Here is a 16,073-nt window from a genome sequence, read left to right as displayed (position 1 = left end):
AAATAAAAAAGTAAATAAAAAATGATAACAAATACACTGCCTAAATATAAAAGTATAATAGGTCATCGTCTCAACAAAATCAAAATTTGAAAGTACTGATTTTACCTAATGGTTGAAGTAGCAAAATAAAAAACACAACAAATAAATTGTCCGTAAACATTAAGAACAAAAAGGACAACATTTTCAAGTCTCAGCTTCATAATTCTTGTGAAATAATGGTAATCCTTTATCAAGTTTTTTTATGATAGTAGAGTGTTGTTAATCACATTGTCTAATGTGCCAATGTAATTGGACACTATCTCCATTACATAGCAATCCAACATAGAGAGTGTCTTATTATACAATCAAAATGAGACAATGTAACACATCCCCTCACAAAATGCACAAAAGTAAACAAAAAAGGGATATCAAATCCAAAAAAGTGACTTATTATGCTATCAAATGAATACAGTGCCTTAATACACTGTCGGACTCCGACAACATTTTCGGTCGAAAATAGGGTGAGTTAGATACTACTCATCGAGATAAGTCCATTGGTGGTCTCGGATTCCTCCAAAAGTGGTCGAATTGTCCAGATCTGACGATTTCCCTCACGGTGGATGTGGACTTCCGAGCATGATTCTGGCAACTACGGTGGACAAAACTTGTCGTTATTGAGTTTTGTTGTTCATCTCTTTGTGGTTCTTTTGGAACCAGTCCTGTCACAAACGGTGGCCGGACGGTAAAGATGCCATGTGAGTAGTGGTAAGCTCAAGTGAGAAGAGAGATATGAGATGAAAGATGAAGAAGTTGGAACGAAGAGAAGAAAAGAAAAGTGGTGTGTAATCTCTTAAGAGAGAGAATGGGAGAGAGACCAAAAAAGTGAGGTCAAAAAAGTTAAAACATGTAAAAAAATATCTGATGAGAGATAAACAGAAAAGTGGTATTCAACTATTACGGTTTTGACCACATAAATCTATGTGACATGCTTAGTTAACATGTCACATAGATTATGTATGTTATGGATGCCAAAAATTATATACATCATTTTCATTTTAAATTTTAAAAACTTTACACCTTAGATGATGACATGGCATGCGACATGATAATTTCACTAGAAGCCACATAGATTTGGGTTCTTTGGGCTATCAAAAATTTGGGTTCTCTGTCATTTTACAAGCAACATACAGTGAAGGGCGGCTGATGTGAGGTAGCGAATAAAGCCAAAAAAAATAAAATGGATGAGACTTGAGAGGCCTTGTTTGGGGGTGGGAGTACACGGTGGGGCTCACAAAAGAAAAAAATGACTTTAAATGAATGAGAACAAGAAAGAAACGGTGGTGGTTGATTTTTATTTTTTTATTAATTTAAGAATTGTAAAAGTCTTTGGGATGCTTGTCACACCAAAACCAAAAACAAAGAAAGGGTGAGAGAGAGTGTTTGTGTGTGCTTGCTTTTATAGGTGGAGGGTTTCAAGGGAGGAGACATGCCCGAGATCTCCCCTACAGCTTCTTCTTGCCTAATCAGATCACAAAGGTCTCTCCTCTTACTGGTTTTGGGTTTTTTTTTTGTTATACTTATCCTCTCTCAATATTTCACCTTTTTATCTTATCTTTGCTTTTCCTCTTCCCACTCTTGTGTTGGTATTCAGTTCTGGGTATATAATCTAAATGGGTTTGTTTGCTTTATGTGCTGTTTCTTGATTGCATGTGCAGTTTGTGATCATCTTTGTTGATGGTGAACATGGGAAAGTAGCTATTGGTAAACTAGTTGGAACAGTTAGTCTGGGTTTTCTAGTTTCTTGAGTTTTGGTTGTGGTCCTTGTTTTGCTTTTTTCTATTTGGGTGAATGGATCTTTTGCTGCATTTTTATATTGATTTTCTTCTTAATCTCTGTAGGGTAACTTACCCTTGTCACTCTTTCCACTTATTGTTCTGGGTTTTTGCTGTTGAAATTTCTGGTATTTTTTGCTAAGAATTTGGGTAATGGGATTTCAGTCTATATTACACAATGTCTGGAACGATTATAGGCAAAGATACATGATTACTTGATCTGTTGGTTGGTTAGTTGTACCTGATTGATTGACTTCTATAAGCCTCTCAAGTAACAAGTTGTCGGTTTCTCTTAGAGTGTGTTTGGATTGAGGGATTTGGAGGGGAGGGAAGGGAAGGGGAGAGAATGGAAGAGAACGGAAAGAATAATAATTTTCCTTTACTCTTGTTTGGATAGATAGAAAGAAGAGGAAAGTAAATTAGTTTTATTTACTAATTTATCATTATTTTTTTTTATGTTAAGAGTGTTATGTACAAGGGTAAAATAGATTTTCCCTCCAAATGACTTCATTTTTGGAAGAAAGAATTTTGAAAAAAATTTAATGAAATCTTCCCCCCAAATTCCTCCCCTTAATTTTTTCTTAACTATCCTAACAAGGGAATTGGAAAGAAACTCCATTTCCCTTCTCTTCCCTTACCTCCAAATCCGTCAATCCAAACACACTCTTAGTTTCTTGTCCCCATTTTTGCATGTGACAGAAATGTCTCCAGTTCTTCAAAAACTAGGGTTTCCACTGGCTCATCGACCCTTGATCAAGAGATTTTACTTTGTTGCATATTATGCAATTGAAAATACATGTCAACCTCCCTTGATAAGCCTATTAGTACTGTTGTTAGCTGTATCTTGCTTCTAGGTCGTCTTCTTTGCATACTGGGAAAAAAGTTACTGATATAGACTTCATGACTATTCCAGACTGTGGATCTGAGCGTTTTAATATTTCTTTTCATTCTCATTCAATGGTGGTATCGACTTGGTATCTTTCCTTCTTCAACTTAGTTATTGGTCTAATTATTCTGATTTCTTTGGAGGAAATATACAAAATTAATTGAGAATGCAATACATGAAGACCTATACATGTTTGAATCATTTGTGTTGAGTTTTCTTAAGATAAAGTGTATGTCCACAAGACGTAATAGACTTAATAGTATTGTTCTGTTGATCAGATGAAATATTAGTTGTTACTTTACCTTGTTTCATGGTTCAGTAACTTCAGTTTCATGTGTAGTTTTGGTCAATGGCATGTATAGTTGCTGATGCAAGCTCGAGGGACTTAAGGCAAAATTCATGTTTTCTTTTCTTGAAAAGCGTCAATTGTTCGATTTCATCCTTCAACTGTACTTCAATGGCAGGGAAACAACATTGTGCTGTTATTTTTTGTATACTGCAATGTGTGTGTGACGACAACATATGTTTTGCTTGTGGAATGATGTTGGGTTTATATCCTTTTGTATTTGCTCAATTAGATTTGTGAACTCATGGCTGCTCCAGAAAACTTACTCTCAAGTCCATCTAATTTTCTTTTTTACATTGTTTTTTCAATGTACTGAACATGTATTGGATTTGATTACTTAATTGTGTGAAATCAACTTATTTTGAGTTTCTACTTTCTTGTACTCCATTTCTGACTTTTTTTCGTTTTTCCCATTCACTTACTTGCATGGATTATGCATACAATAGGTTATACATTTGTAAACGTACTTGACTGACGGAGATGGTATCACTCATCTTTTGCCTTCCTTGAATACCTCTTTCAAAGGGAGCCAAAACGAATCTTTGTATTGTTAAGAATCCTGAGGAATTTGCATCACCTTAGGAATCCGAGGAACTAGATGGCTACTCGAGTTCAAAACCTTCCCGAGGAAAACTGTGGTCAAAGGTCTGTCTCAGTGCCACATTTTGCTGTTAGTTGCCCTTTACAGTGGACCTCCAATGAACAGCACATTCCATGGTTATCCAGGACCACAAGCTTGAAAGTCGAATCTTCATCCCAACTTTGTCATGAAGCAAAGGATTTAGGTCTTCAACTTCCAGACCAAGATTCATCTACAACTGAATCAATTGGGTTTGCCAATGGTAAAATTGGTGCCGCGGGACGAGCCAATTCTCAAGATCAAAGCATTTCCTCAGAATCTGGTATATATAATTGGATATGTGTCTGAAGTCTTAATCATAGTTACCCGGAACTCGGTACGCTCCGGGTCGTGGTACGGGAATGGGGTACGCCACTTGATTAATTTGTGGTACGTTGGGGGTAGGATTAGGTGGTACGCTAATTGGGAACGTGGTACAGTTGGAAAGGTTATTCGGGTCGCCACTAAATATTGAAAGGTTATCTAGATTAATGTCTCTGAGCGTTTAAAATGGTGAGGTGCACTTCCTTCTGCCTCTATAAACCTCTGTGATTAGAATCAATGTTTTCAATGAATTTTGAAGGTCAATTTTTCTCCTCTCACTCCCTCTATTTCCCTCAAGTCTATCTATATTCAATCAGTGATGATTTTGGGTTTTCCTTTCAATTTTGAGTCAATTATACCTGATTTCCACTCTATTTCTCAAGTTTTCTATAGCAGATTTTTGGGACACCCATTTGGGCGTCCCAGATCACGTTCCCGAGTATCCCAAATCACTAGTGTACCCCATTCCAGAACGTGCGTCCCAATTCAGGGTACGAGGGGTAGTAGAGCATTCCCGGTAACTATACTCTTAATATTTAGTTGAGGAAAGGTATCTGAACGTACTTGCAATGCAACTAGTTCCTAGCATAGGTTATTCATCTTTTTAATTGTCTCAACTTTGTTCCTCTTTTATACCTACTTAGAACTTTTTGTATATTTATGTACAGTGTACATGCATACTTGTGTTTTCCTTCTTTCATAACGTATATCAATATTTTTTTTTAGATTTAATGTTGACCTGTCTTTTATTTTTATTCTTTTGGGGAATTATCTTGCTGTGTCTGTTAAAATATGGTTGTGGGACAGCCATGTTACCTGATCATAGTTATTTAATGAAATGTTTCCTGCTATCGCTTAAATCGATTGGAATGTGAGTCCTTGGACAGTAATCAACTTATACCAAATCTTCTTAGAAAAGCAAAATCCAAAAATGCATCTTGTTTTGGATGCTTAAGAGCTTATTATGGGATCTTCGTATCACTAATATGTCACTCTTCCGCAAAGTTGTACCTCGTGAATTCTTTCCCATCCATCATAGTCCCTTTTTTACAGCTAGGAATGATTTGCAAGTCTCTATCTTTGCAATTCTATTTGGACTACCTTAGTTAATTGTCAAAACAACACTAATCATAAACTTTACTGCACTGGCATATTGCTACGCTAGCCAAACAGCGGTTAATTATTTTCCCTTGCTCTCAGTTCAAAGTGGAAGTTGCAGCAAAAGGGTGGATGGTCAAATGAAGCTAGCTCCTTATTTGAGTACCCGAGACACTGCTGTCGATCCTGCTCTAGTTGATTATCAGAACTCAATGGTTAGTTGAGCTGTTGTTAACATTCTGCCTGTCAGCATGGTTTTAAACTTATCTTCTTGCTCCATTTTCAGGCTCAAGTTCCTTATGCTTATGTCAATGCTTGCTATGGCAGTTTATATACTCCATATGGACCACAGGCTATCGTAAGTTCTCTTTAGAGAGTTGTTTTTGCAATGCTTTTGTTTGCTGTGCAATAACTATGTGAAATATCGTTTACATAGTAGTTTGATTTACCCAAGAAGAGTTAACAATTATGCACCCATGAAGTTTACTTCTCTGATGGCAATGCAGGTCCTGTTATTGTATTGAGGCCAATGTATATTAGTGAATTATAGTTCCTAAACAAGGAGCTCTTGGCCTAATGATATAGTCTACTCCTTAGGACTTAGACCAGGGCAAGGTTTGATTCCTGCTTTCACACTGATAATGATAAAAAAAAACTTGGCTTATCAAAAAAAAGGTGAATTATATGTCCTTTCTGCAAAAAATAGAGCTCTATGTACTGTCATGTAGACTGATTTGAGCACTCAATCCTTGAATATTAAAGCTGAGCTTTGTTTACTTGTATATTTATACTTTTTTTGGGTGACTCTCACTGCTTTCATTTGTATTGGTATTGAAAATGAACTGGATTCAGCCCCAATTAGGAGCTCAGATGGTTGAGATGGCATCTGCGCGAGTCCCACTGCCTCTTGATCTTGCTGATGATGCTCCCATTTATGTAAATGCAAAACAATATCATGGAATTCTCAGAAGGAGACAGTCACGGGCAAAGCTTGAGGCTCAAAACAAACTAGTCAAAGCACGGAAGGTATTATTTATGCTGAATTCCTTTTTGTTTATATCCTATTTGCGTTTGGTAATATGGAGAAGTAACTCCTTTCAAGTTTTGGAGAATCTCGCCTGATTAAAATCGTGTTTAAGGTACAAAGATTGATAGTTATTTTTGAACAAGAATATCATGCTACAATTTACTTCAAAAGTAATACGCCTGCCATCATCACGAGCATCATCCAGCTATGTAGATTTCTTACCAAATCATATCTTTGTCTGAACAGAATACTTTAATATGCTGATTTGAGTGCTTTCAATTATACACAGCCCTACCTTCACGAATCTCGGCATCGTCATGCATTGAATAGGGTTAGAGGATCCGGTGGACGCTTTCTTAGCACAAACAAGCTACAACAATCCATTACATCTCCCACAACTAGCATGCCTTGCGTCTCAGTCTCAAATAGCATTCACTTACATCAAAAGAATGATATGTCGGAGTTCAAAGTCTGTCAGTCAGAAACGGCTGAATATATGTCAAACGCAACATGCTCAGACATCACAAGTGTCCCTGATGGTGAGTTCCTTTTTCGACAACAAGATCACAGGTTCTCAGGCTTCTCGCCTTCCATGGGTGGAGGCATGCAAGGCACTAGGCTCATCATCAGCAGTGGAATGCAGCATTGTGCTTCAGTCGTACGGTGAGAAGGGAGGTTTCACCATCGGGCAATTCATCCTTGGCTTTGTCACTCTACTTGCGTTGGTATGCTACATGCTTGTTGCAAAGGTGATACCTTAAAACTTCTGTAATGTGCTAGAACCTGTTTTGTGAAGACCCACTCTTTCAAGTTTCAACTCGTTTGCTACGATTTGTTTGAAACTCAAAAGTGTTGGCGGATCACCGCTTGGTTTCTGATGTAGATAATGGTTAAATTATGATGAAGCACGCGTAATTTTTATCGTTGAGTTGAATATGGTGTTTTTAGCCATTATCAAGCTTTCAAGGTAGCTAGTCTCAGCAGAAGTTTTTACATGCAAATATAAGCAGTCTGTGCAACAGTAAAGTTTGGACAATGTCTTGTGGATGACGTGGGTGTGGCACAACAGGGTGAAATACAGCCTACGGATTTGGGGGCTCCGTAATTCGGTTCAAAATTGTCGAGTCTAACTTTTCCTATACCATTAGATGTGAATTATACACTCTAGAGAATTGCGGAGTCTCAATATCCACAATGTATAGTATACACCAAATGCCCATTTTCTCGTGCTTGTGATGCATGGTTTGTTCTTTATTCAAAGGGGTGACTATCTTTAAAACCCTAATTTTGCATGATATTGGAACCAAGAAACCATCTTTGGCAACCTCACAAGAGTACAATATTAAATACTTGGCTTGCCTGAGATTCAACACAAACCATATTTAGAATCCAACATGAAATTAACACATTCCAATTTACAGTCTGACACTCCTAAACAGAATCACTGATAGCGTAGCGGTGAATATCGCAGGAGTCAAATCATAAAGACCCGAAAGATTTTACGTTTGTTTTTCACTGAACATTTGAGTTCGTTTTTCATTGAGAACAATATTCTTAATTTCTTATGGTCACTGTTACACTTTGGTCCAACTGGAATTTCTGTTTGCGTGGCCTTGCAGTCTGATGTTTAAGGACAAATTCCAAGACGAATAATGCTTACTCCACCACATGAGAAAAATCCACTCTCCAATTATAAACTTTTTTGTGAATTTTGATGCAGCACATAAAAAGTCAAAATATCTATATATAATAAGTACCCTTTAGGGTTATATACAATTTACTGGATGGAGGAACCCCAATTATCTATTAAAATTCATGTTAAATCATGATTTTTTTTAAAAAAAAAAGATATATTAGATTTTAGGAGTTATGAATTAATGTTTAGGGTTTAGATTTTAAGGGTTAGAATTTAAATTTTAGGTTTTAGGGTTTAGAGTATTGGATTTGAGATTTATAGTTTAGAATTTAATATTTATAATTTTTGTCAAAATTTATTATATTCTAACGTTATAAATATCAAAATACTCAATCACACAGAAATTTGTTTTTAAATAGAATCGAATTTGGACACACATATGTCTAATCCACACAGTCTATTGTTAATCAAACCACCTCTCCTTGATTTCTCAATCGCACATATTAACATGGATTTTGATGGAGAATTGGAGCTCGCCTATCCGGATTTACACGAAATATTTCTTGAATTTTCTTCCAACGAACCAAAATAAAATAAAATCATGGCACTGGGAATTGGGAAAGAGTGATTAGCGTTATCTAGTGGTGCTCAGGTGCAGTGAATCAAGCGCGAGCATGCGCTTGATAAATGGTCAAGATTTCAACACCTGAATGAAGTGGACCCACTCTCTCTCACAGACACAGATTCCCGGTTTCAGTTCTTTTTCTCACAAATAAAAAGTAACAGAGAATTCAGTGCAAATAGAGGGGAGGACGAGGAGAAGACGAGGAGAAGAGGGAAGAAGAGAGAGAGAGAGAGAAAATCGGGGATGGGGTATGTGAATTGGTTGATGTACGCAGCGGGAGGGATAGCGGTGGCCGGGATGGCGTTATTGGTGGCGTTTCAGGAGAAGCTGGTGTACGTGCCGGTGTTACCTGGTCTCACCAAGGCATACCCCATCACCCCCTCCCGCCTCCGTCTACTCTACGAAGATGTCTGGCTCCGATCTTCCGATGGCGTCCGCCTCCATGCATGGTTCATTAAGGTCTTCCCCGATTGTCGAGGTCCCCTACTTTTCCCTTCATTTCTATTCTTGCTTGCTCGATTTGTGCTTTTTTGTTGGTATTTTTACTCTAATTATAAAATTTCACTGTATCTACTGTAACAACCTCTCCATGAAACTTGCAAAATTTGTTGAAATTCGGAATGTGAACTGAACTGCATCTTGCTAAGGTTATAATTTGTCTTTAGAAGCCATGGTTTGCTTGAACTATTATCTTCAGCTGTTGAACCTGGAAAAATAATGTCAATATAGAGAATACCTTCCCAAATCCAGAAACTATTTTTACGACCTGACTGTTGAGTGGACGTTATTGACTGTTGAAATAAAGGCTTTGATTGTGGTAACTTCCATTCGTAACTGAGGATGGAAAGGATGCAATGCAATTATGTATGAAGTGACATTAGATGGTCTAGTTAATTTCCCACTCGTTTGAATGTTGTTCTCATATTGAATATGCATGACCTAAGATGGTTTTCTCATTTCTGTCATGAAACTCTATGTGTCCGTCTCTATCTTGTAATTGTGTTGTTGATTGCTAGTGAGGATAGGATAACCTTCTCAAAGCTCGTGAGATAGCATTCTGGTTTTGCAGGTCCAACTATCCTGTTTTTCCAAGAGAATGCTGGAAGTATCCTATTCCTTACCTTTATTCTTCTTGTTTTTTTGAATCTTACATGACATTGGCATTTAGTTATTTTTGTTATTTGTAGTTGTTCCAGTATTCAGCAGCTTCAGTTTTTGGGATATTGTTTGGTCTTGATCAGCTTTGATACCATTCTAGAGGCCTTAACTTATGGCATGCAGATATTGCCCACCGTCTTGAAATGGTTCGCATAATGATACAGAAGTTGCAATGCAATGTTTTCATGCTTTCATACCGAGGGTATGAAATTTTAACGTTTCAGTTGATGCTTCTTCCTCTTACGACTTTTCGAACTTTTCAATTGAGAAAGAAAAACATAGACTTTGAGAACTTAAGCATCTTCATGTAAATTTAGATGTGATAATATGACTGGTGCTTGTGCCACCTTACGGATGCTAATTCATGTTCTTTAGTTAAACCAGATATGGAGCAAGTGATGGTTATCCTTCTCAGCATGGAATTACCAAGGATGCTCAGGTGTGTGCCTCTCTGCTCTTGCTTCTTGGTTATTATTTCTTAACTTTGAAAGGTTTTTTCCTGGACTTCGAACGTAATCTTGATTAGTGGAATTTCTGTCCAGGCTGCTCTAGATCATCTTTCTCAGAGGAGTGACATTGACACATCTAGAATACTTGTATTTGGAAGGTCTCTTGGGGGTGCTGTTGGATCCATGCTTGCCAAAAACAACCCTGACAAGGTACCACTTGTCTACTACTTGAACCTTTTATTCTGTGGCAAAGGAGTGGAATTGAGGATCTTAAAATTTGTGGTGTTTACTTTTTTTTTCCCTCAAAAAGACCATTTATGATCCTGTTTGGTAGTTAAGTCTATTATAATGGTAATAGTTTTCATTAAGTGTCAAAATTAATTATTATTTCCCCTAAAAAAAGATGTTATTACAACCTAACATTCATATCATTCCTTACCTCTTGTGGAAACTAACCAACACAAAGTAAATTAGCTTGTTAAATTCAGAGAAAACACTTGCTAATTTAGCTTGGCAGTCTCTAGTCTTTTGCTTGATATAGATAATTGAAATTGATGCAGGAGCTGTAGCCTGTACATGTCCTGAAAGAGTAAATTCAAAGATCTACACTATTTAGATCCTTGATATCTTAAAGGGTCTGTTTTAGCTTTTACATAATTTTATTTTTTCACAATTTAGTTTATTATTAGGTCTATTTTAACTAAGTTTCTTTTAGTTTTCATAGTAAGGGTAAAAAGGTAAACAATACTTGTGCACAAGGCTGTGGTCAGGGTCAGCGACAGACAAGACGTACACAGACCTTACCCCACATAATATGTGGAGTGGTTGTTTCCAGGAATTGAACCCGTGACCTCTATTTGCATCCTGACAACTCTACCACTAGGCCACATGTTCATAGTAAGGGTATTATCGGAATTTTCAGGTGTGTTAGAATCTTGAACTGTAAACTAATAAGTATTTCAATTAGTCTTTCATTATTTTATTTTCTTAAGTCAAGTCATAGCTATAATTGGAGTCTTATTATTTACTTTTTAGGAATCCCAGTATTGTTTGAAGAAAGTTTTATAGAATTAGGATTACGAAGAGTCTATATGTATGTATATATGTGGGTGTGTGGATGTAATCTCTCGAGGATGATAATGAATAATTTTGAGATTATTTTCAAGCACGTGACTTGCTTTTCGATTGTGATATGCCGAGGAACTCTAGTTGTGATGCTTAGGTTATCTATCCTTTCCTTACTTCGTTTATCTAATTTCTTTTACAATTTTCAGATCTGATTCTACCATTATGAAGCCCTAATTTCAAGTTCTTTCAAGCTCTAATCACCCAAATCCCTGATTTAACCCTAATTACTTAAGAATTCATCGTAAGAAACCTTTAATAAGAGGGTAAAGCTGTCCTAACTCCTACATCAATAATGAATTTGTCCATGGAGGCTTTATCCATCTCATACTTGTATGCGACACTGCAATTTAATTTCTTTTTCAAATTTCATCTTTGTTACTGTTTTGCTGGCTCCCAATCCCTATTCAAAGGTTTTCATATTACATGAATTTTATTGTTGTCATCTTTTGTACTCGTTAGAATTATGGTGTATGGGCTGCTGTGTATGACAGGTAGTATGGGCTGTTGTTATGTACTAGTTGTAATAGTGTTGTTCAAGTGTATAAAGCCCCACTCAACGGATGTATCAAGACAAGTTGATAAGACAAACTATTTCATCCCTCTCTCTGTTCTTTCTCTGTCTATATTGTGTATATGTCACTGTGTTCATTTTGACTGTGCTCATGTTTCATTGATGTTAATTTGCAGGTTGCTGCCCTCGTACTGGAAAACACTTTCACATCTATTCTGGACATGGCTGGAGTTCTACTGCCTTTCCTGAAGTGGTTTATTGGGCGCAGTAGTTCAAAAGGTCCTAAAATTCTTAACTTCCTTGTACGTTCTCCTTGGAGTACCATTGACATAATAGGCCAGGTAAGACTACATATTAATTCAAACGCTTTTATTGGATTTTTCTAGATTTTCTGAGTAATCGGCATGTTCATTTTTGTATCAACTTGTAAGCCTCATTCCTTTGGCAACATTATTGACTGCAGGTTAAGCAGCCAATCCTTTTTTTCTCTGGATTGCAAGACGAGATGGTTCCTCCTTCCCATATGCAGCTGTTGTATGCTAAAGCTGCTGCTCATAACAAGAAGTGCATTTTTGTGGAATTTCCTAATGGCATGCATATGGACACTTGGCTGTCTGGTGGTGATCATTACTGGAGAACAATTCAGCAGTTCCTTGAAGAGCATGTTCCAGAGAAAGATGAAAAAGAACCATCTCAAAGGGATAAAGGTGATTTTTCTTTCCCATGAAATGTACCTCAACCATTCGGGGAATTCAAAATGGGATCTTAAAGAATCTATTCCCCAAGTCCAAAAATTAAAGGGGAACAATTTTTTAAAACCCCCATTTTCATTGGTAGAGTTTGGCATATGTTTTGGATTTTACTTCCAGTCTCTTTTGCTCTAAATATTCTTATGTCATGGCGTGATTTTTTATGCTCAAATTAGGTCATTGTCCACATTGGAAATTATTTTCCATTTCTTTATAGTTTATATTGCAAATTTTATAACATATTATCATAGCATCTGCTCAGTGTCTGCTTTGGTTTTGTGGTCTGTTGACTGTATCCAGTCTATGGCATTTTATGGACTAGCGTCATTACCCATGACTTAAGGGTTTTACTGCACTTGTGGTCCTTGACCTTCACTAACAAGTAAATATCTGGACTCTACTAATGTGCAATCAGATAGTGAGCTTGGAAAAGAGGCTCAGTTTAGTTTAATGTCCATTGACGCCAATTGCTGATATGTGCTGATGCTCCATTATCCACATTTAAGAACATTTTATGATGAGACAGAAGTAAAACCTTATATTATCCATGTGCCTAGAGGTTATTTGGGGCCCATGAAAAAATTCTGTTCTCGAATCACAGAAGGTTGTACTTGTCAGGCCATCGATATATTCTTGCTTATTTCTCCATCACTCTATGCTCTTCGCACAGCTGCTCAAGCTGATGTGGAGGCGTCACTTCTGCTCTCTTAACCCAAGAAATTTCCAAATTTGACTCCCTAGTTTGAGGCCCCAAGCAAATTCCTTCGCCTAATAATTCAATTCCAATTCTCACCCCTGCTGGAAAAGATGGTTTTAACCCTGGAAAACTTTTGTTTTAATATTATTATATTAGGGTGGATTTGAAGTTTGGTTTTGTGTATGTGTGGGTGATTTGGTATGGTAGTTGGTCTGATGAGGAGTGATGGGGTTGGGGTTGGATTGGTGGCTTGAGTAGTTGTTTTGCCAGGGATTCTGATGACAGCTTTATTGAGTGATTGACCATTTGATATTGTTTTTCTTTGGTGGTTTGTGGGGGTTGTCGTGGAGTTTCAATGGGCAGTTTATGGCCATGAAGGAAGGTTATTGTGGTGATATGGATTGAAGTTCTATAGAGGAACTTTTTGTGTTCTTAATTGTTTGGCATTAGGCTTGGTTTCTTGGTGATATAATTCCTCTCCTTTCCACTCCCAAAATGACAGCTGTGGATATTTCTGGATGTATGTTGTTTTGGTAATTGTGTTTCTGATGGATTTATTTATGGTGTCTTTTTTGGATGGATTGAGATGGTGAAGTGGTGCACTGGTGCTTGAAATATGATATCAAAGGGTCAGGCTTAGGCTGTAGGTTTGAGATAGCAAGAAGGTACAAACAGGCAACTTTTAGGTGGGCGTCATAAATCATGATAGAAGATAACAAGGGTAAAATAATCTACACTAGATATAGATATAGATATAGATAGATAGATATTTGCTGAATTTGGGTAATTGGATGTCTGTTTACATCATCAATTTTCATTAACAGTATTAACCATTCTACTTATTATGCTCCTTTCTATGAGTTCCAAGGATTGGGTCGAGTACCTGAACAAAATTGACTAAGTCATAAAACTTGAGGATCGTTAGTGACATAGTGAGATTTTGTTGTTGAATCTCAAAGTGTAGTCCTTTTTTTTTGTCTTCACAGAACTAAATCCACATTTGTGAAATTAGATTCTCGGTGTCTTCATTGTCCCCAGTGAAATGCATAATTTACTCTTCATATTTCTACTTTTTGGCCTTTCATGTTATTGTTGCTCAATGGCGAGGAATAGTAAATTGCTGATGTTATTGGTGCGATCCTTCCTTCAGCACTTAATTGTTTATTTTATTTGATTTTTTTTCCCAGATTTTGAAGGAAGATGAATGATTAGGACATTACTTTTCAAATGTTATTGATTCACTCGCGAGGGACCTCAAGTCGTCTTCTTTTTTTGTTCCATAAAATTGCAGCAGTTAAAAGCTATTTGTGAGTTGGAGCAGCTGAGACCAGTTGAATGGTTTCCCGAACTTCAACAATCGCCAAAACATGTCGATATCCCTTGGATGCTGTACGACGTTTTGACATACCCTGAACATTGAAACATATACATATTCTTTCTGGATCGTTTGTATCTTTATAGTGTGATCTGACAATTTGTAGTTGCACTGTTTTCTTAAGTCATCTCCCCCCACATTGTAAAACTTTGTAGATGCCCTAGTATGTTAGGAAAAATGCAGTATGGCTTTGATGGGTGGTCCTGCGTCCCAGAGTCCTTTACAGGAGTGTCAAATGCATGAATGCTTGTGCGTAGGAGTGTCTTTTTAATTCTCATATACTGGCATTACCTTTGGTTTCTTACCCTTGGTCATGGCTGAACGAAGTATGTTGAATTTGCTGAAATTCCAATTGTGTTTTAGAATTTGAGCGGATTAGATCAACTGAATGGGAGTTTGACAACCAATATGCAAAGACAAGAATTCTGGGGTCACCTGGTGCTAAGGAGTTATTGGGGGCTTCTACAGTTTTTTTATAGTAAATTTTTTTAAAATTTTGAAAAGATTATATTTGTATTTTGATCATTTATACGAATCCAACGATATCATTTATCTGAAACAAAAATCAAATTCAACATAAAAAAAATATAATAATTTTGAATCGTTGAATAGAAAGTTTTAAACTTAAAACTTTCTATGTCTTTTTCTGGATGAATTTGATTTTTGTTTCAAACAAAAAATATGTGATTAGATTTGTTAAACAAAATACTACACTACTACACGTAATTTTTTTATTATTTTTAAAATAATATAAATGTTCAAAATTGCTAGAAATGTTGATTATAGCAGCTCCCAATAACTGAGCCCGGGGCCTGCTGTAATAAAATTACAGCAGGCCCCACAGTAATATGCTTTTTTAACATTAAAAAGTTTTATTTTTATTTTTAAAAATCATAAATATGTAATATTCATCGCAATGAACACAACGATATATTTTTTGTTAGAAACAAAAATCAAATTCAACATGAAAAAGACACGACAATTCTAGACCATCGGATATAAACTCAAAATATTCAATGTTTTGATCCCGATGAATTTGATTTTTGTTTGAAACAAAAAATATACCGTTGGATTCGTTATGAAAAATACTACATATTTATGATTTTTAAAAATAAAAATAAAAATTTTTACTACCTCTAAAGTGTATTATAGCGGGACCTGCTGTAATTTTATTACAGCAGGTCCCGGGCACCCCCAATAACTTGTTCTTTCTGGGCTTCTAGAAGCAGCAAAGCTTCTTGAAACGCGAGCCAGGTAAGATGCACATGAATGGATACTGATACGGTAAGATACGTACCTTTCTACGATTGGAAAGGTAAGAGCTGCAGGAGACACACGTTATCATACACGTGGCATCATGTGAGTGTATAGATAAATACACCTCGAGGACGTGTCAATGCTGCTTTGTTTCCCTACCAATTATTTGTGCCGACATTTATTTCATTAAATGAACGGTCCGGATTTTATGATCTACCAAGAGAGAGAAATCACAAGTTGTGTTGTTGATCATTGCCATTGCCCCTTGGATGCGATAGCAGCGCAAGAAATTTGTATGTATGAGCTCGGCAGTCATCGAACTTACATTTCCAATAAGGAAAAATTATCTCTTAACTACTAGATTACAAAATAATTTT

General features: G+C 36.6%; 2 protein-coding genes across 8 annotated transcripts; both read left to right on the top strand.

Annotated features, from left to right (window-relative positions):
- The first annotated feature begins 1,383 nt into the window (after nucleotides 1-1,383).
- Nucleotides 1,384-7,047, top strand: LOC119992631 (nuclear transcription factor Y subunit A-3-like). 5 transcript variants are annotated; one of them, XM_038839425.1, is made up of 7 exons: nucleotides 1,384-1,515; nucleotides 3,490-3,688; nucleotides 3,770-3,945; nucleotides 5,187-5,299; nucleotides 5,371-5,442; nucleotides 5,937-6,110; nucleotides 6,401-7,047. In XM_038839425.1, exons 2-7 carry the CDS (start codon nucleotides 3,642-3,644, stop codon nucleotides 6,776-6,778), a joined length of 960 nt encoding a protein of 319 aa, XP_038695353.1. In that variant the 5' UTR covers nucleotides 1,384-1,515; nucleotides 3,490-3,641; the 3' UTR covers nucleotides 6,779-7,047. The 5 variants fall into 5 exon arrangements, with proteins under 5 accessions (XP_038695353.1, XP_038695351.1, XP_038695355.1 ...); XM_038839423.1 differs by having other exon boundaries at nucleotides 3,490-3,945; XM_038839427.1 differs by having other exon boundaries at nucleotides 3,490-3,945; nucleotides 6,358-6,491.
- A 1,474-nt stretch (nucleotides 7,048-8,521) lies between these two features.
- LOC119993745 (alpha/beta hydrolase domain-containing protein WAV2-like) lies at nucleotides 8,522-14,804 on the top strand. 3 transcript variants are annotated; one of them, XM_038840967.1, is made up of 8 exons: nucleotides 8,522-8,850; nucleotides 9,442-9,477; nucleotides 9,654-9,732; nucleotides 9,915-9,969; nucleotides 10,073-10,189; nucleotides 11,795-11,959; nucleotides 12,082-12,325; nucleotides 14,359-14,804. In XM_038840967.1, the coding sequence occupies exons 1-8, from the start codon at nucleotides 8,616-8,618 to the stop codon at nucleotides 14,373-14,375; spliced, it is 948 nt and encodes a 315-aa protein (XP_038696895.1). In that variant the 5' UTR covers nucleotides 8,522-8,615; the 3' UTR covers nucleotides 14,376-14,804. The 3 variants fall into 3 exon arrangements, with proteins under 3 accessions (XP_038696895.1, XP_038696893.1, XP_038696894.1); XM_038840965.1 differs by having other exon boundaries at nucleotides 14,356-14,804; XM_038840966.1 differs by having other exon boundaries at nucleotides 8,523-8,850; nucleotides 14,252-14,804.
- The last annotated feature ends 1,269 nt before the right edge of the window (nucleotides 14,805-16,073 follow it).

This window comes from Tripterygium wilfordii, chromosome 23, assembly GCF_013401445.1.
Source record: "Tripterygium wilfordii isolate XIE 37 chromosome 23, ASM1340144v1, whole genome shotgun sequence".
Lineage (NCBI taxonomy): Eukaryota > Viridiplantae > Streptophyta > Magnoliopsida > Celastrales > Celastraceae > Tripterygium > Tripterygium wilfordii.
This window is presented reverse-complemented; position numbering and strand designations above follow the sequence as displayed.